Below are 24,115 nucleotides of genomic sequence, written 5' to 3'. Positions count from 1 at the left end.
ACTTGTTACAGAATTTGTCATATGCTGCACCATAAACAAATGCTCATTTCTGTCATCACCCTGTCTACTAGAGGATGCATAATTGCCTTGCTGCAATTTTCCATTCATAATGTCATTTTGCTTTTTATAGCAGTCCTTAGCCATATGACCCATTTTGCCACACATTAGGAAGAACAGGTTCTTCTTCATTTCCTGTAATGAATTCCCAATAGCCTTTTCCCATCAAGAAATTCGTCATTCTAAACTTCCATGCCTGGAAGTTGTTCTTGTCAAGCTTTTTAGTGACAATCTGTGAAAGAGAATCAGATGCCATTACAGAACACTGCAAAATATTCTGTCACTGTAAAAAACATAGCTTTTACCTCACACGGGCAGATCTGCAAAACTGACGAAAGTGGTATTTCACCACACAGTCACTTCCTAGTGACGATTTTGCATCAATAGGCAACAGGCATGAATCTGCAACTCCCAATATCTCTGCACACAGGCATACGATGCAATTTCTGCGGCACCTTTCCACCGACTAGCCGCGCAACGGTCGCACAGCAAAAAACAGGGCCTTTTTCTGAGTGCCTGCGAAGAACTTCCGCCTTCAAAACGGGCCCCGAAACGGCCTCAAATCAGAAAAATAAAGTCACTAAGGGCTTTGCCCTTGCCCGCAGCATATACTGTGCTCTCGCCACACCGCGAAGGGCGTCTCAATCTGAAACAGTGCACTCCTCAACTTCGTTGGCTGTGCTACCTGCAGAGATTTGCTCCCAAACTCGAAATAGGAAAGCAACACTTGTCCTCTTACCAGGACACCACGAACGTGGCTTGCTTTCTTGAGCTCCTTACCACGAACAAGGCTCTGATACCATGTGAAGATTGTGGGAGAGAGGGAAGGAGTCTCACTTGCGGCTTTCTCACAATCACAAATGGGGGAATACACACAAAGGTGGAGGCTGAAAACAATTTTTCTCTTCTTAGTTGTGTAAGCCAAAAGAACACTAGTACAAAGAAATAGAAGAACCCTATATGTGGGTCTCAAACCAAACTCAACTAACTAAGGTGGCATACTAACTGAGCCACAAACTAGAGTAGATAAGGATAGCTGTCATCCAGCTATTATTCGTGGGCGGTGTACCAACCGCATCTCCAGCTAACAGGTCGGTGACATAAATGCACAACAGTCACCCTGGCATATCGCGAGTGGAGCTCGATATCTCAACAGTTTGATCCTTTGAGAGAATAAAAGTACAAGAGCATGTACATCAAGATTTTGAAGCTCATATATTCATGTCTAAGTTTGAGATGAAAAAATCAATGAAGAGCATTTACATCAACGGCTTTATCCTGAGCCAAGTCTAATGCACCAAACAAGTCTATCTCTAACTTTATACCGAGTTGATCTCCTATATCATCATCGTACGTTCACCTAAGAATTGATCATCTTCTTCAATAAAAAGTAGTGATTCTTGATGATCGTCATCTTCTTCCTCGATATCGTGATCTCCATCTTTCTCCAGTAGGATGTCATTATGGGCATCTTCCTCTTGGCTCATATTGTGATCTTCATCTTCTTCAGTAGATCCATCTGGATCAATTGGATCCGGCATTGTAGTGGTATCTCCATATCCACATCTCTATTATTAAAAATTTGCTTACTTTGTGGTGCAACTTGGATCACGTACCACCATCTTGGATCAGAATGATCCGGATGAAAAACCACCTATATTGAAGATGGGTGCCAAATCCCATCAATTATATATATGAAAGTATGCTTAAGTACATGTATCAATGGATCTTTAAAAATGAGAGCTTAAATTAATTAAATCATTAGTATGCACGTGCTCAACAATGCTCGGGACGAGAACAAAAGTATCACTTTCGTTAGTCCAAAGTTTGGTGGAGTCTATTGCAAAGAAACTGCTACTATCTTTTCTCAATGTCACATGGGGACCGTTGTAAATAGTTCTAAACCATTTTACATCAAGAATGAAAATACTAAATCGTTTGAAATCAATTTCATAGATTTTGTATATGGTTCCACAATAATCCAACTGTGAGGAGAGAAGATTGGTATCCAAAGCACTTGCTCAGCTATCTTGTGTGAAGTTAGCCATGACTCCACAATAATACGTGACTCTCTTTAAATCAATGCGTTCCATGCAAAAATGTCGTCCATATGACCATAATGCACTGTACTTTTTGTACTGCAAAAGAGCATCATTAAAACAATGAAGATGCATCTATTTTATAGCGTATATTGCCACAAATAATTACTTAATTACGTCAAGAGGTAAGAAACTTACATGCATCATACATCTAGATGATAACTCTCGCTCACGCTCATTTATTGTCTCACCATCGCATTCATCTTTATGTAGAGCCAGTTATAGCCAATCAAGTGACATGTGAGTGGGGAGAAGAGAGAGATCCCGTGGATATGGTTGTGATCGCCTGTACATTACTCTGAATCTTGTCCTTGCATTTATTCTTTCGGCTTTGGCTGCTTCATATCTCTCAATCCACTTCTGCATCTCCTTGCTATTGAGGATACAAAACTTATTGAATTTCTCCATTTGCTTTTCGGTCATCTTCCTTTCAATCCCTTTTCCTTGGGGAACCTCGCCTACGATGCGATCATCATCCTTGTTATGCCAAGCTTGCAGCATATCAGGATTTGTGGATGCAAGAAAATCCATGATACATACTAATTAATCTTGCACAAGCCATCCCTCTGCCATGCTTGCTTCTAGTCTTGCTCTGTCTTACAAATCCCTTCAAAATTTTCATAAACCGCTCGAGAAAAAACATCCACTGACTATACATAGTACCTGTTCTTGACTTTATGCTTTTCTATTTCCATTGGATCAAATGAACTAATATTCCTTTTTTTTAATTACAGTATGGTTTTAGAATAGCTTCCCCTATATAAATAGAGATGTGCATATATGGTCGATCCTCTTGTTTCTAATGTACTTAATAATAAGCAAAAGACCATAGATGATGTTTTTAAGTGGTTGCAACTAGTTGATTTGACTACGGTGCAAGTTATCTTTACTACATATCACGAGGAGTGAGTATCAATCCCTACTTAGCTTCTCTCTTACATTGTGGAGGATTATGTCAAATAATAATTATTCTTAATTGATAATGCAGCTCGCATTGGAGCTTGGTGACTGTGGACATCTTAGCCAAGCAATGTTTCTTTGTCAATTCAATAGCATCTATCCATGGCAGTGTGTCAGAGTAAGTATAACCTACTTGTGTCGAGCTTGTGTCACAATTACATCAATGAGATACATCCTATGCAATGCGCACATTCATTTATGTTATCTATTCCGATGTGTAGATCGGCTCGGAAGTTGGTAGGTGCTATAGATGCACTTATGCAAATGGAAGGTGACTTAGAAGAAAAAATAGAGCATGTAACATGCCCCACAGTGAAGCAGAATGGTGGCCACAATTGTGGGTGGAGAGTCGGATATAACTACTTTTTGCTCCTTGCTCAAATTTTTAATTTGAGCGGCTGTGAAACCTCATTGTCGACATATACAGACTTGCATCTACACACATTTATGTCATCTATCATTAAGGCATTTATTGATAACGTGGTGGAGCATCTAGAGGAAACATTGGTTGCTACGCCCATAAGTTATCCTAATGTAACCGTTGTATTGGATGAAATGGGGAGCTCTTTTGAGGTCAGGGTTATTATTAGCAACAAGCGATCTCATGTTCTGACATTTGGTAGTAATAAAGTTACAATCCTCTCTGACCCTTTGAAAGAGGCTAATGACAAATTCATGATGGCCATCCTTAGGTTTGATATGAACATCTCTTGGCTTGATACTTTAATCATTTGATTCAATCTGCTTCTAACATTTGTTTATTCATTGCTGCATTACGTTTATATCTCACTTTCCTAGATCAATACAGAATCACGTGTGTATGCTCGATTCTCTTCTTTCCAGCTGTGCTTAAATCCTACTCTCTAAGTTGCTCTATGGATGCAAGGTCCCATCTCAATGCTCTCTTACAATCCTATAGAGCATACCTCCATCTAATGGCCCATGAATGTTTCTCCTCTACATTACATCTACCACCCAGGAAGCTCCCCCATCCTTGGGCCCACTCTTTGGAAACTACCAAATCTCAACTATTGCCTACTATCGTTATACAAGGGACCTAGGGCATCAACCCCCTTTAGTATGAAAACCTATCAAAATGTTGAGTATGAGATGAATTTGACAATATGCCATGAGTAAAAATTAGTCAAATTAGCATGGTTGTGTTCTACACTAAAAGAGCTTCAAATATGTCTTTACACCTTGAAATTTGGGTAACACGTGAAAAAGTTACATTAATTTGAAAGGAGATGGGTTTTCATACTTTAGTGTATTTTTTGTTTTAGTAGCCCCCCCATCCAAAAGACCCTGCTCCCCCTTCCCCCCTTGGCCTCACATATTATGAAAAATATGTACAAATCTTAAAATCTTGCATATTTTTCAAGGCATATACCTTATATTTTGTGGTACTTTAGTGTATTTTTTGTTTTAGTAGCCCCCCATCCAAAAGACCCTGCTCCCCCTTCCCCCCTTGGCCTCACATATTATGAAAAATATGTACAAATCTTAAAATCTTGCATATTTTTCAAGGCATATACCTTATATTTTGTGGGAGGGGGGACATAAAGTTTTCATATTTTTCCCTTGTATATTTGAAAATTTTAAAGGAAATCCATGCATATTCTGTATGGACCTTATCCTCCCATACCCTGGATTTTGGACAAGGGTAGTAACATATTACATATCGAGTTGGCACTCCATGACAAAGTTTAGCCCAAACATTTGGATCAATCAACCACAGGAACTCTTGGTCCATCCAACCCCTATGTCAATGTTGTGGGATTGTCCTGCAAGAGTCCCATATCCCCTCTTAGTGACTGCAATCACTAGAAGCAAAGATAGGCACATCCACTTCACTAACTAGTGAGGTAGAGGGTGCTTTCTTATAAGGAGCCACATAATTTGGGGAAGATTATCCTCTTCCTCATATCACTTCATCCCTCTTCACATTGTAGCCCTCTTCTTATGACCTTTGGTAAGGAAGAATCAAGGACACTAGTTTTGATCCGATCTCTCTACCAAAATGAGGTCCCCCTAAATCCACCTTGGAATGGTTTGTTCCTCACACAAATGAGGTCCCTCTCCAACCTCCTTTTGTTGATGAGAATGCGTGCAACATAATTGGAGCCATATATTTTCATGAACCTTTTACTATTAATGATTTTTTATGAAAGCAAAAATTCTACGAGATCTTCATCTTCCAATTTTTCATTGATGTATCCTAAATTAACAACTTTTGATATAAGATCCATTTTAATAGGACTTGGATCCTCTCACCGAAAAGCTATCGATGCCTGGAGGCAAGATGAATACTTCCACTCTCAAGATAATCCTATGACCTAATTTGCTTAGGGAGAAAGAGAAAGTGTATATTCTTGTAAATACATTTTGAGGCAAAATGGATTACAATATTAAACATATAAAAAAGACAACAATGTATTATCGCTAGAATCCAAAAAGAAAATTCATTTTGAGAGGAATGGACTACGACAGAATCTAGAGAATTTTCTCACTCACAACACCAAACAGAGAATTTTTTGGATACATAAACTAGGAAATGCACATAGAAAAAGGCTAAATATTCATACTTGAAATAAAATAGAAAACATGATTGCGGTTTTCATGCATGATAGTTCTCATCCAAAATGTTCATGTAACCCACATGAAAACATGTACATGCACTTTTCCATGTCATAGTTCTCATTCAAAACTTAGACAGAACCCATATCTAGAAACATGTATGAAGAAGTCCATACATGTATGAAAAAGTCCATGTCTAGAAACATGTATGAAGAAGTCCATACATCATGTAGTTCTCATTCAAAATGTAAACATAACCCATATATAGAGTTTCTCTTGAGAAAGCCATGCACTCTAACAAACTTTCTTTTGGCCTTACTTTTATCTTATTCCTCTTGAAATACAATTCTCTGAGAAGCATTGTTCAAAAATTTTTAAACTCAAAACTGGAAACAAGGTACGATGCAATTGACTTGACTTGCACATGACGTACTAGATTCGTTGTATAGAAACTTAGTAACAATACAACCAATAACTCCCTTACCACTAAAAGAAATAATAAAGATGAAAACCCAAATTTATTTGTGGATTGTGTTGCCATGCAGTAACATTCTTGCTTGTATAATACGTTTGCATATTATATTAGCCACGTTTGTTGAAACACTTTTTTGAATTTCACATTGGACGCTCTGTCATTTTGGAAGCTTTCACCATTGATATTGCTCATGTTAAACTTAAAATTCTTGTGGAGAGTTATGAGTCTAGGTGTCTCTACATAGGATAATCTACTGGCATGTGGTAAAATAGTTGAACAACTAGTTCTCAATCTGAGTGCCTGCTGTAAGGATTTTGAAGGAGGGGGAGCTACGAAGAGAAGCTGGCAATATTCGCAACTTTTGACAGAATGATAGATCCAGATTTTGCAATGAGGTCAGGCTGCCAAGGGAGTCTGGCAATTCCTTTAACTCCTCACAAAATGATAGGTTAAGGGACTGTAGGGAGGTTAATTGACCAACGGAATCAGGCAATTTGATCAGCCTTCCGCAGTGGGATAAATTGAGGAATTGCAAGGATTTTAAGCTCCCAAGCAAGGGTGGCAACTCTCTTAATCCATCACAACGAGATAGATTGAGAACCTTCAAGGAGGTAAGGGTGGAGATGGAGGATGGCAACCTGATCAGCTTATCACTTTCTGAAAGGTCGAGGCGTTGGAGGGATGTTAATTTCCCGAGAGACTGTGGAAGGTGCTGTAGGTTATCACAATTGGAGAGGTGCAGTTGTTCTAAGGATTTCAAGTCTCCAAGGGATGATGGTAACTCCCCCAACCTGTGGCAATCGGAGAGGTTAAGGGATTGTAACGAGGACAATTTGCCGAGGGAGGGAGGCAGTTGGCGTATTTGTGGGCACGAGGATAAGTCCAGCAGTTGAAGTGAGGCCATGTTGCCGAGGGAAGCCGGTAACTGGGTCAATTCTTCACAAAAGGAGAGGTCAAGGCGCAAAAGGGATGTCAAGTTTGTGAAGATGGGTTGTGGCAACTCGGTCAAGTCATGGTCGCGAAACAAGTTCAGTGAGCGAAGTTGTGAAAGGCTGCCAATTGAAGGTGTGAGGCGAGAGCTGTTGACACAGCCGAGCAGGGTAAGAAACGTGAGGTCTGGAGGAAGACAAATGGAAGGTTGTGAGAAGAAAGAAGACATGTCAAGATATGGGAGAAAAATTAGGAGCAGGAGAATGATGATGAGGATGCCGACAAAGAGGTTAGAGAGGAAGAAGCGCGCCTGCAAATTAGGAATAAACTGAGAAAGAATGGCCGCACCAAGTGTGAATGCTGCCAGAAGCAATAGGCAGATTAACCTCGCTGGGTGTGTAGTTTGGGGGACATTGGTGTGCAGGCGGCATCTTATTAGCTCCAGGAATCTGAGCTTCTGCATATGTTGGAGTTGATTCAGGTCGAATTCCAAGTCTTCAAGTGAGAGGCCTCGGATGTCCTCCTTTTGCTGCATGCAAGAAAGAGATTGTGAGATAATGAACAGAGTAAAGAGATTGTGAGAGAAGGAACAGAGTGTGAGCTCATGAGGGAAATAAGCTACATAGAAACGAGAAAGCTTTTGCAGATACACATGAGATAAGCTCTTTAATTACATATATGCTATGATATGATGATGTAACAATGGAGCTGTGAGAAGGAGCTTATACACAGCTGAACGAATTAAGCTACACAGAGACGAGACAGCTTTGCAGATCCACAGGAGTAAGCTCCTCACGTACATACATGACGATGCAATGGAACAGATTTGCATACAGAAACTTTTGAAGATTCAACTTGTCTCGTCAGTGATTGAAAATGCCAACAACCAGCAATGGAAGTATGAGATGACATACGGGCAAAATCTAAAGCTTATTGCACAGCTGAGGGAAATAAACTACATAAAGAGGAGACAGATTTGCAGATCCACAGGACATATACAGCCTCATTTAATACATGTATGATGATGCAAGTTGCAACTGGAACATGAGGCGTTGTCGATGGCAAAATCTAATCATGCAGACAGAAATCTTATGAACATGAAACTTGCCTCGACGTCAGTGATTGAAAATGCCGAGGTGGAAGTGGCAATGACATAGGTGCATTGTCCTCGTGCCCTTTTCTTGGCAACTGCTGCCATGAGATCATGCACCTTCACCACCTCGTTCTCTAACTCGTCCACCAAGGATTGATCCTGCAGAATAGAGAGCATGTCCTCTCCTGTCCGGTCATGGAGAGCCAGCTTTGCTTGCTCCCAACTTTTGCCCCTCCAGAACAGAGCAGCATCCATGAAAGCTTCCTGGATTTCCAGTGGCTGGATCGTGAGGCTCAATTCGAGTCTCTCAAAGACCCTGCCCCCAGAATGTGCGTCCTCCGCCTCTTGGAGCCGCTTTTCAACTGTCTTCCAGTTGCCCCTCTTGTTCTCAGTCCGGAAGTAGGAGCCATACACCTCCAGGGCTAAGGGCAGCCCACCACAGAGTGGCACGATCCCCTGGACAAGCTCTTGATGATGATTCTGCAGCTGAGCTCCACCAGCTTCCGCCTTCTTGCGGAAGAGCCACTCTGCTTCCTGCCCGTTCAAGATGGGAGGCTCGTACAGCTTCACCTCCTCCTCATAGCGCTTGGAGCACAGTCTCCCAAACATCTCTGCGAGATGCTTGGCTCTCGACGCCACGATCAGCCTCGAACCTGCCGGAAGAAGCTCTCTTACGTCCTCGGGCAGCATCTCCGTCATTTGCTCCTCTTTCCACACGTTGTCCACAATCAGGCATACCCCCTTGCTCCTTTTCTTGAAAGACTTGAGGCAATTAGCTATGTGTGTTCTCCCCTGCGCTGTGTCTGTGAAGATCATCTGGCGGTTCTCCCATTGGAAAACGATGTCTTGCTGAAGCTTCACTACATCGATCTCCATACCAGGCACTAGCTGTTCTCTCACCTCGATGCAGGCCATGATCTCCAGCTTTCCTTGCTGCTCGCTCAGATCACTCCGGATCGCCTTCAACAGTGTGCTTTTCCCGATACCGCCTATCCCATAGACGCCCACTATGCGTACCCCTCCTCGTTGGTTGAGGAAGCTCATCACCTCCTGCTTGCGTTCATCCATGCCGATGAGGGCTCTTGGCAAAGCAGGGGATGCCTTCGAAGCGCGAGCCACCCTGGAATCTACCCCTTTGAGCATCACGGTATTGAGTTGCTCGTGAAGCAGCCTCAACTGACTGGCCATTTTGTCGAGCGTAGCGCTTCTAGAACGCGCCAGCAGGATGCCACAGAACCTACCGCACAACGCAGTCACGAATCCGTCTCTGCGTCCTCAATGCATCAGCACCACCAAGACGGTTAGTTCTCAGTCCTAAATTCAAATCCTGATCTCAATGATCAGAATTGAAATCAACAGCCAAGCTTTACATAATCAGAATTCAAATTCCTGGCAAAATCACAAACGACATCACGTTCTGAATTTCTCACCTCCATCTTTTCTCCTTCTCCAAAACGCACGCTTGGGCGGTCACAAGGACGGTTAACCGCTGAATCAGCTCTTGCACGCCTCCGTCATCTTCCAACTCGTCCATCTGTTTATGAAGAAACTCGGCGTACTTGCTTACTTCCTCTCGTTTCTCCTTGTTATCCTCGGCTGCCGCCATATTGCCGACTATCACTCTAAGCGCTGCAACGCCCACGCCGATCAAAGGCACTCCGACAGCGACTCGAGAAATCTCACTGACCGCGTGATTCACGACAGTTATGTCTACCTTATCGACCACCGTCTGCAGAATATTCAAACAAACAGCACTCAATATGTAAACGAGCATGGGTGATGCCAAGATCCACGAACACTAGATCTATCGTGTGTGTTATGATTGTCACGAAGAAGGTTGATTACTTTGCCGATCGAGAGAAGACTCTTGTAGAGTGAAGGATCTTTGAAGATTTTGCCAATGGCTTGGACGGGGTCAAGACCGGATTGAACTTGACTGGGTAATGCGCTCGGGTCGAGAGCCGATTGAACTTGATTGCCTAAAGCGCGATCGGCATGCCCAGCTACTAGCGCTGGTTGAATCTGCATGGCTGCACTGCTCAAACGATTGCAACAATTGCAGTTTTGGGCGCGATGGATTTCCATTATCGCTCGTCTAATTATAGACCATTGAGGAATCAATTTTGGCGTTACACACAACATCCTTAACTTGTAATATCATGCATCTTGGATGGCATCCTTTCAAGGATGGAATTTCCTTCTATCTACGTTCTTTAATCACTAGCAAAGAAACCTTCCTTGGTGAAGCTTCTACTTGGTACTTGGATGAGCTTCATGAAGTTTTATCCTTCATTAGCTGCATCAAGTTTTCTCATTCATTAGTTTCATCATTTCAACTCTCTAGTGGGATACCTAACGTTTCAGAACTAGGGTACTCCATGTCATATTTACCTCTCTAGCAATCACAAAGTAAATAAAAAGATACTAATGACAATTTTTCGCTATAACATAAGTACATGCCTTTATGTGAAAATCCCACAAAGTATATCCCTTTATGTGAAAATCCCACAAACGCATATAGCACCTATAAGCAAGCATGTATCTAAAACACCCTTGATATTGAAATTTTAAATATTTTTACATATTTACTTGGGGCAGCACTAGGACGTTTTTTCAAATTCTGAAATCATGTGCTTCCACATGGCACAATATACACCCTTAGATTTTTTAAATTCTGAAAGCCCAAAAGCTTTGAAAGCTTTCGCAGCCACGTGTTGCTAGTAGATCGTTAGATCGTTAGATCACCCCATTATTAGCTGAGCTTGCTTTTCCAAACTTGATGCATTATTAGAGCTTTTCTAAACGACCAGAACCACTATAGCGGTCCTACAGCTTTGAAGGTCCCCAGCTCCAGTCTCGAAGATAAGCTTTCAAGCATTCGCTGCTCCTTTGATATGATCAACGCGATGCATAGATAGCTGTATATGATCGGAATCGGAATAGTTGTTCAATTATCTAAAGTTTTTCATGCTCCTTGTCGTAATTCGTTGGCCAGTATCGTACCAGCTGAGTAGAAACAGAGAAAGAATCACCTCTCATCACATCTCGAATGGATTTCCCAGTGTTCTTCTAAAAGTTAATCTAAAATCAGCCACAGAAAGTCGATGCGCTTTCTAAAGGTACAACTAAAATTGACAATTTCAACCCGTTTTGAAAGTTAATGTAATCATCGATGGGAGTGGAAACACTCGATTGGAAGAGAGAACAAATCAACAACAGCTTCAGGATTGGCAATTTCAATCTTTTTTGTCTCAAAAGCAGCTGCAGCAATATGGCGTGCAGAGGCCTGGCATGAAGTTGATGTGCAGCTTTGGCGATATAATTGTGTCCAATCTATAGTCGATTCTCTCAGATTGTATTTTGGAATCAAATCCTTGTGGGGGTTAAAGGTCATTGTGCCTTAACCCCAGTTATGTACAATACTCAAACACATATATAAATGAATGAAAAAGAAGATTAGGGTGGTTCTGCACCCACCAAAACTTGTGTGGCTCTCTGTCTCTCTCTCTCGCTCTCTCTCCCTCTTCCGTTCTTGCTTCCGTTGAGAGCACTCTCAACTGGTATCAGAGCTCGGGTGATCTAGCTGAGCGTGCGTGAATGCTTGGAAGCTCAGCAGCTCTGTGGGAGGAAGGAGAAGCTTTGTGGGAAGCTTTGTGGGTGACTTTACTTGCATCCGAGTGTGCAGAGACCTTGGAGGAACCTTTGGAAAAGTTACTTTGGCTTTGCGAAGTGTTTTTGAGAGCCTGTTAAGAGCTTTCAAAGAAAAAGTCGTTTTTTGAGCTTTTCCCTGTTCCGTTCGATGACAGAGACTCCGTATTGACTTGTAGAGGCAACTATTACTTGCTTTTGGTGTCCACATTACTTCAGGAGCTTGGAAACACCTTTATTCTTGAATCCGGGATCATTTCATTGGATTTCTGGCTCTCTGTGTCAGTTCCTGCGTTTTTTGCCCGGGTGTTGGAACTCAAGTTTGGAGCAACCATTTGCAGATCTGTCAGTTCCGGTGGACTCAGGAGGTCCTAAAACTTCTATGTTGCTCATCATTCGCACTCCGGTGGAGTTTACAGATAGCTCTGTTTCCAAAAACGTTTTTCAGTCCGTGTGTTGGACCCAGTGATTGAGACCACGGTTTCCAAAACCGTCTGTCCCATTGCGTTCCGGACGCCCAAAAACCCCTACCTATCAGTTCTTGCGCGATTCGGTGAAGGATTTTCAGAGTTATAAATCTCTGTGTATTCGATTTCGTCTCTCTGTTATGCATTTTTCATGCTAAGGTTTTGAAACCTTAGATTTATGCCACATGGCAGTGGATAAGTGTTGACTCCCATTTCTCATTCATCGGTTGGGATTTTGGAGTTCTGGCAGAAGAGAGATATTTGCAGATTTTCTTGCTGAGTCCGATTATGCAATGGCGCCCATGTTTTGAAGCATCTCAGGTTCTATTTTCAGTAGCGCTCATTACCGTGGGACTATGATTTCTTGAGCATACCTTATGCAGATCACTCTGGTTGCAGTTTGAGCAGTGTGCGCTCATTCGTGGTATGCATTGGGTTGCAATGGATGATTTATAGGCCATTTTGGATGCATTGCGGTCCTTGTTGGATGCGCTGATAGGCCCAAATTGCCTTGTGGGATGCTATTTTTATGGACGCTTTGCACATGGATGCTATTTTATGCTGAGGGACAGCTTTGACACATTGCAGGTGACGCACTGATAGTGCTATGCTCTCTTGGATGAGACATTATTGATGCATATGCCAGTGGACAGTGTTTATGCTTGAGTCATTTGGCACTTATTGGCATTTTCTTTTGGGCCAGATTTGCTCATATGGATGCATAGTATATGCACATGAGTCAGATGCATCTTTTGATGCTTTGAGCTTTGAGCTTTGGTGATATTTCAGTCTATTGTGGCATACACATTTGGTGCACCTAGTATTTGGTGTGATTCTCTCTTACAGGTACTAGCATTTGGGATTTTGCTTTATTTGCATCATGGCATCCTCTTCCATGCCTGAAAAGGAGTTTTTCAGCATTAAAAAGTTTGATGGGACAAACTTTTCTTTGTGGAAAGAACAGATAAGGGATGTGCTTATTCAAAAGAAGCAGATTAAACCCTTGGCAGGGATTGAATCTAAGCCTGCAAATATGTCTGAGGATGATTGGAATGAGTTGGATGCATTAGCAAAGTCTACTATTAGACTTCATCTTGCAGAGTCAGTTTATTTCACAGTAGTAAATGAGCAGACTACGGAAGATTTGTGGAAGAAACTGTGTGCCACTTATGAAAAGGAAACTGCCTCTAATAAAGTTTACCTCATGAAGAGGTTGTTTGAGCTGCAGATGAAGGAAGGGGTCTCCATTGCTTCTCACTTGAATGAATTCAATATTATTTTCAGCCAGCTTCAGGCTCAGAAAATGAATTTTGATGCGGAGACTAAGGCAATATTTCTCTTATGTTCATTGCCATCCTCATGGGATACCTTCCGTACAGCTGTCAGTAACTCTGCACCTGGTGGAGTACTGAAATTTGATGATGTTGTGGGTAGCTTGTTGGCCGAGGAGATTAGACGGAAGTCTATGGATGGCAACAAGCAGGATGCAGCCTTAAATGTGCAAAGGGGCAGATCACAGTTCAGGGGGAAGTCCCAAGAAAGAGGGAAGTCTCGTAGCAAATCCAAGGCACGGAACATTGAGTGTTACCATTGTGGCAAGAAGGGCCATATGAAAAAGGATTGCTACAAGCTGAAAAGAGAAAAGGATAAGAAAAAGAATGCAAATTGGGGTGCAAATCAAAAGGAAGAGAGTCCAAGGGAGGACAAAGGAAAAGTGAAGATCGAGGAGATCAATGCAGTCACACGTGATAGTGACAATGATGTTCTCTTCATGTCTAGTTTATCTACAGAGTTGCTTACCACTTCAGATGATGCATATTCCCAGGATTGGATTTTGGATTCTGGTGCTTCATTCCATGTTACTCCCCATAGGGAATGGTTCTCCACTTATGATAGTGGAAAGACAGGTTGTGTGCATCTTGGAAATGACTATGCATGTGACATAGTGGGAGCAGGTGACATAAAGTTTTCTTTTGCAAATGGGTCTGCATTTGTTTTGAAACATGTGAGACATGTGCCTAAGTTGACCAAGAGTCTTATTTCAGTGGGTCAACTAGATGATGCTGGTTTTCACACCACTTTTGGCTTTCAGAGTTGGAAAATTCAAAAGGGCTCTATGCTTTTGGCGAGGGGTGCCAAGTGTGGGACTTTGTATCCCTTACATGTATCAGGGGTATTTGATCATGTTGTTGCAATAACCGAGCAGCCAAGCACTTCTTTGTGGCATTGCAGGTTGGGGCACATGAGCCAGAATGGAATGAAACTCTTATGCCGTTTGGGTTATGTACCGCATTTGAGTTTCTCTGATTTTGAATTTTGTGAGCATTGTCTCTATGGGAAGCAGACTAAATCAGCCCATAAAAGAAAAGGAAAGAAAGAGTTTGAAATGCTTGATTTGGTGCATTCAGACGTATGTGGTCCCATGCCTACACGGTCATTAGGCGGGGCTGAATACTATGTGACATTCATTGATGATGCAACTAGGAAAGTGTGGGCATATGCTATAGCTCGGAAGAGTGATGTGTTCCAGGTATTTCAGAAATGGCTGGCCTTGGTTGAGAATCAGTCAGCTAGAACGCTTAAATGCCTACGGACTGACAATGGTGGAGAGTATCTCTCTCATGACTTTCAGCATTTCTGTGATACACGTGGGATTAAGAGGGAGCTCACATCCCCTCGTACTCCAGAGCAAAATCCAGTTGCAGAAAAGATGAATCGTACCATTCAAGAAAGGTTGCAATGCATGCTTTCCAATGCAAGTCTTTCTGGTGGTTTTTGGGATGAGGCAATGAAGACTGCAGTGCATGTGATCAATAGATCACCTAGTAAGAGTTTGGATGGTGGTATTCCTGAAGAGGCATGGAGTGGCAAGAAGCCCTCTTACTCTCATTTGCGTATATTTGGGTGTGAGGCATATGCACATGTGCCAAAAGAGCTTCGAAAGAAGCTAGATCCTAAGTCTAGGAAATGCATCTTTCTGGGTTATGGTGAAAGTGGAGAGATGGGCTATCGTCTCTGGGATCCAGAAGCAAAGAAGATCATACGCAGCCATGATGTGGTCTTCAATGAGAAGAAGATGCATAAGGCACCCATGAGGGATGTGGAAATGAGGAGAATCACTTTCCAGGATGTGAATCCACCTGCATATGTTGATAGGCAGCAAGCTGTCCATGCACCAAATGTGCAAGAAATGGTACAACCAAGTACTCCCACAGGTATACAATCAAGGGTAGATGATGGATCATCTATTGGTGGAAATGATGAGCCAAATGTGGCTGATATGCAAGTGGGACAGCAAGCTGAAATGCCCTTGAGAAGATCATCTAGAGTGTCTAGACCGCCTGATAGGTTTGTTCCAGGGGTAGACTATGTGATGCTTACTGATTGCGGGGAGCCTTCTTGCTACAGAGAGGCTATGATGCGTGAGGATCAACGCAAGTGGGAGTATGCTATGCAATCAGAGATGAGTTCACTTATGAAGAATAAGACTTGGGACTTGGTTTCTTTGCCACATGGAAAGAAAGCATTGCCATGTAAATGGGTCTACAAAATGAAGGTCACAGGTGATGATGTGCCTAGGTACAAGGCCCGTTTGGTTGCTAAAGGGTTCAAGCAAGAGAAGGGTGTGGACTTTGATGAGATATTCTCTCCGGTTGTGAAGATGACCACACTTAGATGCATGCTTGGACTAGTGGCAGTAGAGGATATGGAGCTTATGCAAATGGATGTCAAGACAGCTTTCTTGCATGGGGATTTGCATGAGGAAATTTACATGGTGCAGCCGGAAGGCTTTGAAGAAAAGGGCAAAGAGCATTTAGTTTGCAAGCTGAACAAGAGTCTCTATGGTCTTAAGCAAGCACCTAGAGAATGGTATCAAAAGTTTGATGCTTTCATTCGGTCCCAGGGTTTTAGAAGGAGTGAAATTGATCACTGCCTCTACACTAAAAGGGCTAAGGATAGTAGCCTGATAATCCTGGCACTATATGTGGATGATATGCTATTGGCTAGCAAGAATACTTATGAGCTAGATGCATTAAAGGCCAAGTTGCATGAGGCCTTTGATATGAAGGATTTGGGACTTGCAGGTCATATTCTTGGTATGCGCATCACGCGTGATCGGAGTAGGAAACTCCTTTGGCTTTCACAAAAAGAGTATGTTACAAAAGTATTGCAGCGTTTCAATATGGAGGGGGGGAAGGCAGTGAGTACTCCATTGCCTCCATATGTGAAACTGAGTCATACAGATAGTCCCAAATCAGATGAGGAGAAGGCCATGATGGCCAAGGTTCCTTATGCATCAGCAGTTGGGAGTCTTATGTATGCTATGATAGCTACTAGACCAGACATTGCATTTGCAGTGGGAGTTGTTAGCCGCTATATGGCTAATCCAGGAAAGAGGCATTGGGAGGAAGTTAAGTGCATCATGAGGTACATGAAGGGTACCAAGGAGATGTGCATTTGCTTTGGTAAAGGAGACATGCGTGTACTTGGGTACACAGATTCAGACTATGCAGGGCATGTGGATAGTAGGAGATCCACTTCTGGTTATGTGTTCACCTTTGCAGGTGGTGCAGTGTCGTGGATGTCTCGTGCACAGAAGTGCGTGGCTTTGTCTACCACAGAGGCTGAGTATGTTGCAGCCACAGAGGGTTGCAAGGAGGCTATATGGCTTGATCGGCTAGTGGGAGATTTGGGGATTCATACAGGTGTACCGACATTGCATAGTGATTCCATGAGTGCTATTCAGCTAGCACGGAATCCAGTCTTTCATGCAAAGACCAAACACATTGAGGTCAGGTACCATTTCATCAGGGAGGTACTTGAGGACAAGCTCATAGAGCTTGTCAAGGTTCATACAGATGATAACCCTGCAGATATGCTGACGAAGAGTCTACCTAGTCAGCGGTTTGAGTATTGTCGTGTATTGATGGGCATTGGATAGTATGCTCACTGGTTGTTCTCCCCTAAAGGCACATTGTCCTTTAAGTGGGAGGTTGTGGGGGTTAAAGGTCATTGTGCCTTAACCCCAGTTATGTACAATACTCAAACACATATATAAATGAATGAAAAAGAAGATTAGGGTGGTTCTGCACCCACCAAAACTTGTGTGGCTCTCTGTCTCTCTCTCTCGCTCTCTCTCCCTCTTCCGTTCTTGCTTCCGTTGAGAGCACTCTCAACCCTTGTCCTCTCTAACCTCCACCACCTCTATTGATTACGTTTTGCGCTCAACTTAATCCATACACCTTCCATGGACTATATATGATCCGAATCGGAATAGTTGTTCAATTATCTAAAGTTTTTGCTCCTTGTCATAATTCGTTGGCCAGTATCGTACCAGCTGAGCAGAAACAGAGAAAGAATCACCTCTCATCACATCTCGAATGGATTTCCCAGTGTTCTTCTAAAAGTGAATCTAAAATCAGCCACAGAAAGTCGATGCGCTTTCTAAAGGTACAACTAAAATTGACAATTTCAACCCGTTTTGAAAGTTAACGTAATCATCGATGGGAGTGGAAACACTCGATTGGAAGAGAGAACAAATCAACAACAGCTTCAGGATTGGCAATTTCAATCTTGTTTGTCTCAAAAGAAGCTGCAGCAATATGGCGTGCAGAGGCCTAGCATGAAGTTGATGTGCGGCTTTGGCGATATAATTATGTCCAACGGTTCTCTCAGATTGTATTTCGGAATCAAATCCTTATACTCTCTAACCTCCACCACCTCTATTGATTACGTTTTGCGCTCACCTTTGGTGCTTCCCATCTCCACGGTAACCGTGCTAGTATCGAATACCATAGAGAATCCGTATTTTTTTGGGAAGACTGTATGTGCTGTGGACGGTTAATCTGCCCCGAGTCTTAGTGTCTACTACTACAAGTACTCGCGAGCACTGACGAGTTGATTTGGGAAGAGAGTGAGAGAGAGAGAGAGAGAGAGAGAGGGGGTTGGGAAGGGGGAGGAGAGAGAGAGAGAGAGTCACGAGAATAGAAAGTGGCCAACGTGGCCTAAAACAAGTAAAGGGACACTTTTTAAAACAAGGTGGAGGATCCACCCAGGCCCTGCTTTGAGAAGGGTGGAGGTGGGATACGGTCCATGGAAGGTGTATGGATTAAGTTGGAGTAGGTAGTGATTTTTTTTTTTGGGGGGTATTCGGGCTTAATTTGCTAAGTATTTTGCTCCTTGTCAACCAGCTGTATTCAGTTCATCGTATCGATTGATCGCTATTGAAAAGCCCGTCTCGGTTTGTATACCTTCGATACATACTCGACTATTCATTGCTCTCTTTCTTAGAATATATTAGCCTCGCAAAGGTGAAAGCATTATAATAGTGTACAACAGCTCGAAGCAATGATCACGGACGTTTACCTTCGAAGACGGGCTTAATTTGCTAGGTGTTCTGCTCGTTGACTGCCGGTTCCGATGGGAATGGGATCGCCAAGAATAACATTTTCTTTTAATCCCTTTAACCAGTCGATTCGACCTCTAAGAGCAGCTTTAGACGGTACTCGAGTAGCCTCCTGAAACTCGCCTCTGATATAAAACTAATAGTATTGAGAGATGCTTTCGTTATTCCCACCATGATGGGTTCATAAAACATCGACTTCTTTAATACACGATTCATTCGCTACGCTTGTGATGATTCAATAAGCTCTCCAAGTGGAAAAACATTAGTTATTCCGTCTTCCGAAGTTACTACTCTCGATGTCAGTTGTCGAATGATAATTTCTATATGTTTATTAGATATTTATACTCCTTGAGATCCATAAATCTTTTAGATTTAGTCAATCAGAACCAATTGACGCTGTTCCACACTTATTCTAGCACTCAAAAAATGACTCCGAAGATTCCCAATTAGTCGTATAACACCCCTATTCCATTTTCTAGAAATATCTTCGATTCCCGTTGAAACAGAAGCAATCGAACAAGATTCCAACAACTGCTCAACTTTCAGAAGACCTTGAATGATATCCCAAGATCTCAATCTATCATATAGTAATGTTATTAAAGTATCTCCTTCTCTGATTATATCCCTGTAATCTTTATGAATAGTTGCAAACATCAATAATTGTTGCGATCTGATCAAGTTTGCAAAAGTGTCAATGATAACTATTGCCAACTCATAAGATCATGGACATAGTGAATCATTTTAGATATAATAAGATGTTATTTATACGCACTTTTATATTTCCATAGTCGTAATTTTTTGGAATCTTGCAAAGGCAAAAATTGTAACTACAACTGCTCGAAGATGTGTGAAGATGATTACCTTGATGGTTTGAACATCTTTGATCGTTGGATTGTGTATAGCTTTTGTGCTTGAATTTATCATCTTTAGGAAATTGCACATATGCTAACCAACATATCCAAACATGCAGAACATGAGGAATGCATATTGACTAATCATGATTGTTTTTCAGATTCCAACATTCCAGCAAAGAAATAGGCGACTTCTCGTCGAGCTGTGGACATCACACAGGATACTCCACATAAGTAGAATGTACAGTCATTTCAATTCTGAAATGTTTCTGCACCGTCTGTTGCTCTGGTCCGTATTAATGCGCTCAACACTGGAGGTGACTATTCGAAACAGAGGGATGGCACGTTCCCCTATGATATATAATTTTTGGAGAGACATGTGCCAGCTCTCCACCATACATTACGTATGGTTTTTTTTTTTTAACACCTCATCTTGAGCACGCACACTTCTTCGCACATTTTGTTTCCGCAAGGGAACATTACATTTGCTTGGTTCGACTAACATACTAATCATGTCTGCAACACTTCTGTTTTCGAGATGTTTGCAGCCTCCAAACGAGTGTCTTCTCCTAAAGGTACGCACAACAAAATGTATTTGCTTTATTCAAGTTATTTTATCAATTCTTCCACCTTCTAAAGATAGAGGTTCAGTCCATTTTGTTTTTGCTGTTGCGTTTAGACAAAACCACGTGAGTGAAATTATAGCAAAGTTTCGGATGGTTTTTATTATTAATCCCTGTAGGTGTTTAAACCCGAACATAAGACATCGATTCATGTCACGATGTAGAAATGACCACCAGAAACTCCTTCGAACATGACCATTCGTCAACGCTCAGAGTAGCTAGAGGTCGAGCTATTCAACTTGATATAACATCAAGAAAGATGTCCTCGAGGCCAGCTACGTCATCGTGGTTGACCATCGCAAATAGATACAAGCAATGGGTTAGTAATTGCGCGGCTATTTTCTCTAGCCTTCAAATCTGCGGTGTCTGTGGCATAACCACGCTACTGTCTGCAAACCAAAGGATCGTTTCTTCGCAAGGCATAGGCATCTCGAGCCCCAGCGCCGCACTCGGAAACATGATACTTTTGGATGCCTGTGAGAATATGGGCATGCAAGTGACTTACTGGAAATGCCAAAGCTGCACACGAGATGCCCAGAGATACATTGTGCGGTTGATGCCACAGTACTCTCGGCAATTGCTTAAAACAAACCACCTCCACACGCAACTGCTAAGCATCATAGATATATCCATTTCAGTTACCACGACTGCAAATGCGATTGCTCGTGGCACACTCGATCGAAGAGGAGTGTTTGCCCCTGGCCTAGCATACGTGATGTTGTCCAGAGTGACTGAGAGAACGAGGCTGCGCATACTACATTGCCCACATCCAGACATATTCAGACCAATTCCACGAGAGTTCTCACAGCCGACAACACAACCACGCACATAAAGGTATTCACTACCAGAGATTGAAAAAGGCAGAGAAAAGTCATGAATATGTTACGTCAAACATGCATGCAAGGAAAATGGTTTTAATATCTTGTCTGTTGTCGAGAACAGGTGCAAAGAATCAGAAAGCTCGGGACATTGCAACATAAGACATGGACGCAGACAAGGTAAATTCCACTAGCATGAAAGAATCTTTTTTTCTTGAAGATTTAAAAAGATGGCTCATTTGAAAAGACGATGTAATAAGTCATGCCTGCAAACAGCTATTTGAGCTATACAAAAGCAACGCGAAGGCAACAAAACCTCCACTAGCAAAGAGGAGTGCAGCTTTGGGTTTGGATTATTCCTGTCACAGTTGCATGCTTCTGCATGTCTCAATCGGGGTTTGATTTATTATTTATACATTTCTAAAATACATCTCCCCGTCGTTCGCTCGAAGTGGGATGACAATAGATTTGCTTACAGTGCAAAGAATAGGAATTTGTCTTTCTCCGAAAAAAAGAAAAACTACGTTTTACTGTCGACATGAACAACATCAAGTGCAAGTAGGACTGGATGATAACGAAATCTCTAGAAAAGGTTGCATGCAATTGAACATCAATCTTCTACATCATTTCTGACAACGTGACTCATGTGAACCTCAACAAGATAGCAAAAGAGAGAAGTATTCATCAAGAGCCTAGCTGGCCAAGCAATCTAGTTGTGTACCCCTTACTATAAGTATACATGTTTAGATGTTTTAATGTTGAATTTATATATGCCCTAGGCAAATCCTAGGGGACCCACTAAGGCATATATATGTAAGATAGCACAAGTAAAAGTTTATGGAGGTTTAGGATAAAATACCTTTTCAATAAAAAGGGTATTTATCCCAGGGATCACCTAGAGTTAAGTATACCACATGTTCATCCAAAATTTACAAATAAGGGGTTTTTTAATACCCCTTGAACACCCATGATATTTAAGGTTTCTTAGTAGTGCACTGCATGAGGTGTTTATATTGGTCCCTTGAATGCTTAGTGTTCTATGAGGTTTTTACAAATACTCCATGTAAATTCACATAAATTAATCATATTTGATGATTATTTATCTAATTTGCTCAAGCATGCATATCATGAGAACCCTCAAACCATGTCAACAGATGGTATCTCCACCTCAGTAGCTATTGCCAGCTTGACAGGCTTGACCACACGTGGAGAACCTCCAGATGTCTTCTTGGAAGAATGCAACCGCTCTCTTGGGTGGTAATCTTGGCTCATCATAGCCAATAGTGTAGCATCTAATTCGAGAACTGTAACCTCAAAAAGAGAACTCTAGGGAAATCTTTGAAAGATTCCCTCTTTTTCATGTGAATTTTACGTCTATTTAAAAAAGATGGCCTTTTTGCGCGTTAGTTTTTGAAAAAATACATAAAAACCATGCTTTTTTGAAATTTTACCGATAAGTTTTTTTGGAAAACGGGTATAAACACCTACATTTGGAATACAAAAATTACAAAAAATTCATTAATTTTTTTAAACCAATACAATAAGGGCCTATGCATCCAATGCACATAAAAGGACCATGGCATAATACATTTCAAAATCCTAAAAAGGTACAAATCACATTGTTGCACAAACATACATGCCACTGATCCTACAAAGAATAGTTATATACCTCTGATCGTACACCTTCAAATGCACTGGGAGAGGGAGAGAAGATAATGTGATGGAGAGGCCGATCGGAGAGGAGATAATGATATGGAAGGATCAATGAGAGAGAAGCACTTAAAACCCTAGTGTTTCTTATATATACTCTCCTCCTCTCATTGTTTCTCTCATTTCAACAAGGAAGAGCAAGAGGAGAAGCAAAAAGAGGAGCAAGAGCACAAGCATAGATCTCAACTTTCTTCCAGGTACTTTTTTTTAAATTTGTATTCTTTGAAATTTTATTATAGAGAGATAACTTAGAGAGAGAGAGAAAAGTGAAGGAGAGACTTTTAGAAAGACATTCTAAGAGAGAGAGTCCTACTGCCTCGGCAGCAAAAGAGAGAGAGAGGGAGAAAGAGAGAGGGAGAGGGAGCAGAGACTTTTAGAGAGAAACAGAAAGAGAGAGGAGAGACGTTTAGGAGGGTGACAGGTAAAAGAGAGAGAGAGTGAGAGAGAGAGAGGGGAGGGTTGCACGAGAGGAGAGAGAGGGGGGCCGTGATAGAGGAGAGAGAGAGAGAGGGAGGGAGAGAGCTACAAGAGAGAGAGACGATAGGGAGAGAGAGAGGGGAGAGAGAGAAAGGACTGCGCGAGAGGAGAGAGAGGTGAGAGAGAGATAGAGGGAGAGAGAGAGAGGGGGAGAGGGCTGTGGGAGAGATGAGAGATGAGAGGGAGAGAGAGGCGAGAGAGAGAAAGGGAGAGAGGGAAAGGAGAGAGGGCATGAGAGGGGAAAAGGGAGACGAGAGAGAGAGAAAGGTGAGACGAGAGGGAGAGAGAGAGAGCACGAGAGAGGGAGGGGGAGAGAGAGAGAGAGGGGGGGGAGGCGCAGCGTGAAGGAGAGAGAGAGAAAAGAGAGAGAGAGCAAAGAAAGAGGTGCGCTGCCAGAGAGGTGAGAGAGAGAGAGAGAGAGTGTGTATGTGTGTGGGAGAGGCACGCTGCCACGACAGAGCGAGAGAGAGAGAGAGAGAGGAGAGAGTGGGGGAGAGAGAGAGAGAGAGAGAGCAAAGAGAGGAGAGAAAGAGAGAGGCACGAGAGAGGGAGAGACAGAGAGAGAGAGGAGAGAGTGTGAGAGAGGGAGCGAGAAGAGAAAGAGAGGCGAGAGAGAGAGAGAGAGAGAGAGAGAGAGAGAGAGAGAGAGAGAGAGAGAGGAGAGTGTGGGAGAGGCACGCTACCGTCACGAGGAGAGAGAGAGGGGAGAGAAAGAGAAGCACGAGAGAGAGTGGGAGAGGCGCACTGCCACAGTAGCCCACGAGAGAGAGAGAGAGAGAGAGAGAGAGAGAGAGAGAGCGAGAGAGAGAGAGGCGCACTGTTGTGGCAACGCAAGAGAGAGAGAGGAGAGAGTGGGGGGGAGAGAGAGAGAGAGAGAGAGCACAAAGAGAGGAGAGAGAGAGAGAGAGAGAGAGAGAGAGAGAG

The 24,115-nt window shown here is 42.4% G+C and overlaps 1 protein-coding gene across 1 annotated transcript; it reads right to left on the bottom strand.

Moving 5' to 3' along the window:
• Positions 1–6,429: 6,429 nt before the first annotated feature.
• Positions 6,430–10,219, bottom strand: LOC147897338 (TMV resistance protein N-like). The gene is made up of 5 exons (XM_087380854.1): positions 10,037–10,219; positions 9,622–9,920; positions 8,181–9,428; positions 7,827–7,830; positions 6,430–7,627 (listed from the first exon to the last, which is right to left on the bottom strand). Exons 1-5 carry the CDS (start codon positions 10,217–10,219, stop codon positions 6,449–6,451), a joined length of 2,913 nt encoding a protein of 970 aa, XP_087236980.1. The 3' UTR covers positions 6,430–6,448.
• Between the last annotated feature and the right edge of the window lie 13,896 nt (positions 10,220–24,115).

The sequence above is a fragment of the Dipteris shenzhenensis genome, chromosome 10 (genome assembly GCF_047967505.1).
Source record: "Dipteris shenzhenensis isolate YYH24624 ecotype China chromosome 10, Dip_SZ_1.0, whole genome shotgun sequence".
Lineage (NCBI taxonomy): Eukaryota > Viridiplantae > Streptophyta > Polypodiopsida > Gleicheniales > Dipteridaceae > Dipteris > Dipteris shenzhenensis.
Note: the sequence above shows the minus strand (reverse complement) of the source record. Positions and strands in the feature narration are given on the sequence as shown.

Coding starts and splice junctions, on each gene's coding strand:
- LOC147897338 (XM_087380854.1), bottom strand. CDS start 10,219: ATGCAGATTCAACCAGCGCTAGTAGCTGGGCATGCCGATCGCGCTTTA. Junction 9,921..10,036: donor GTCTTCTCTCGATCGGCAAA/GTAATCAACCTT, acceptor AATATTCTGCAG/ACGGTGGTCGATAAGGTAGA. Junction 9,429..9,621: donor GAGAAGGAGAAAAGATGGAG/GTGAGAAATTCA, acceptor GTTGTGCGGTAG/GTTCTGTGGCATCCTGCTGG.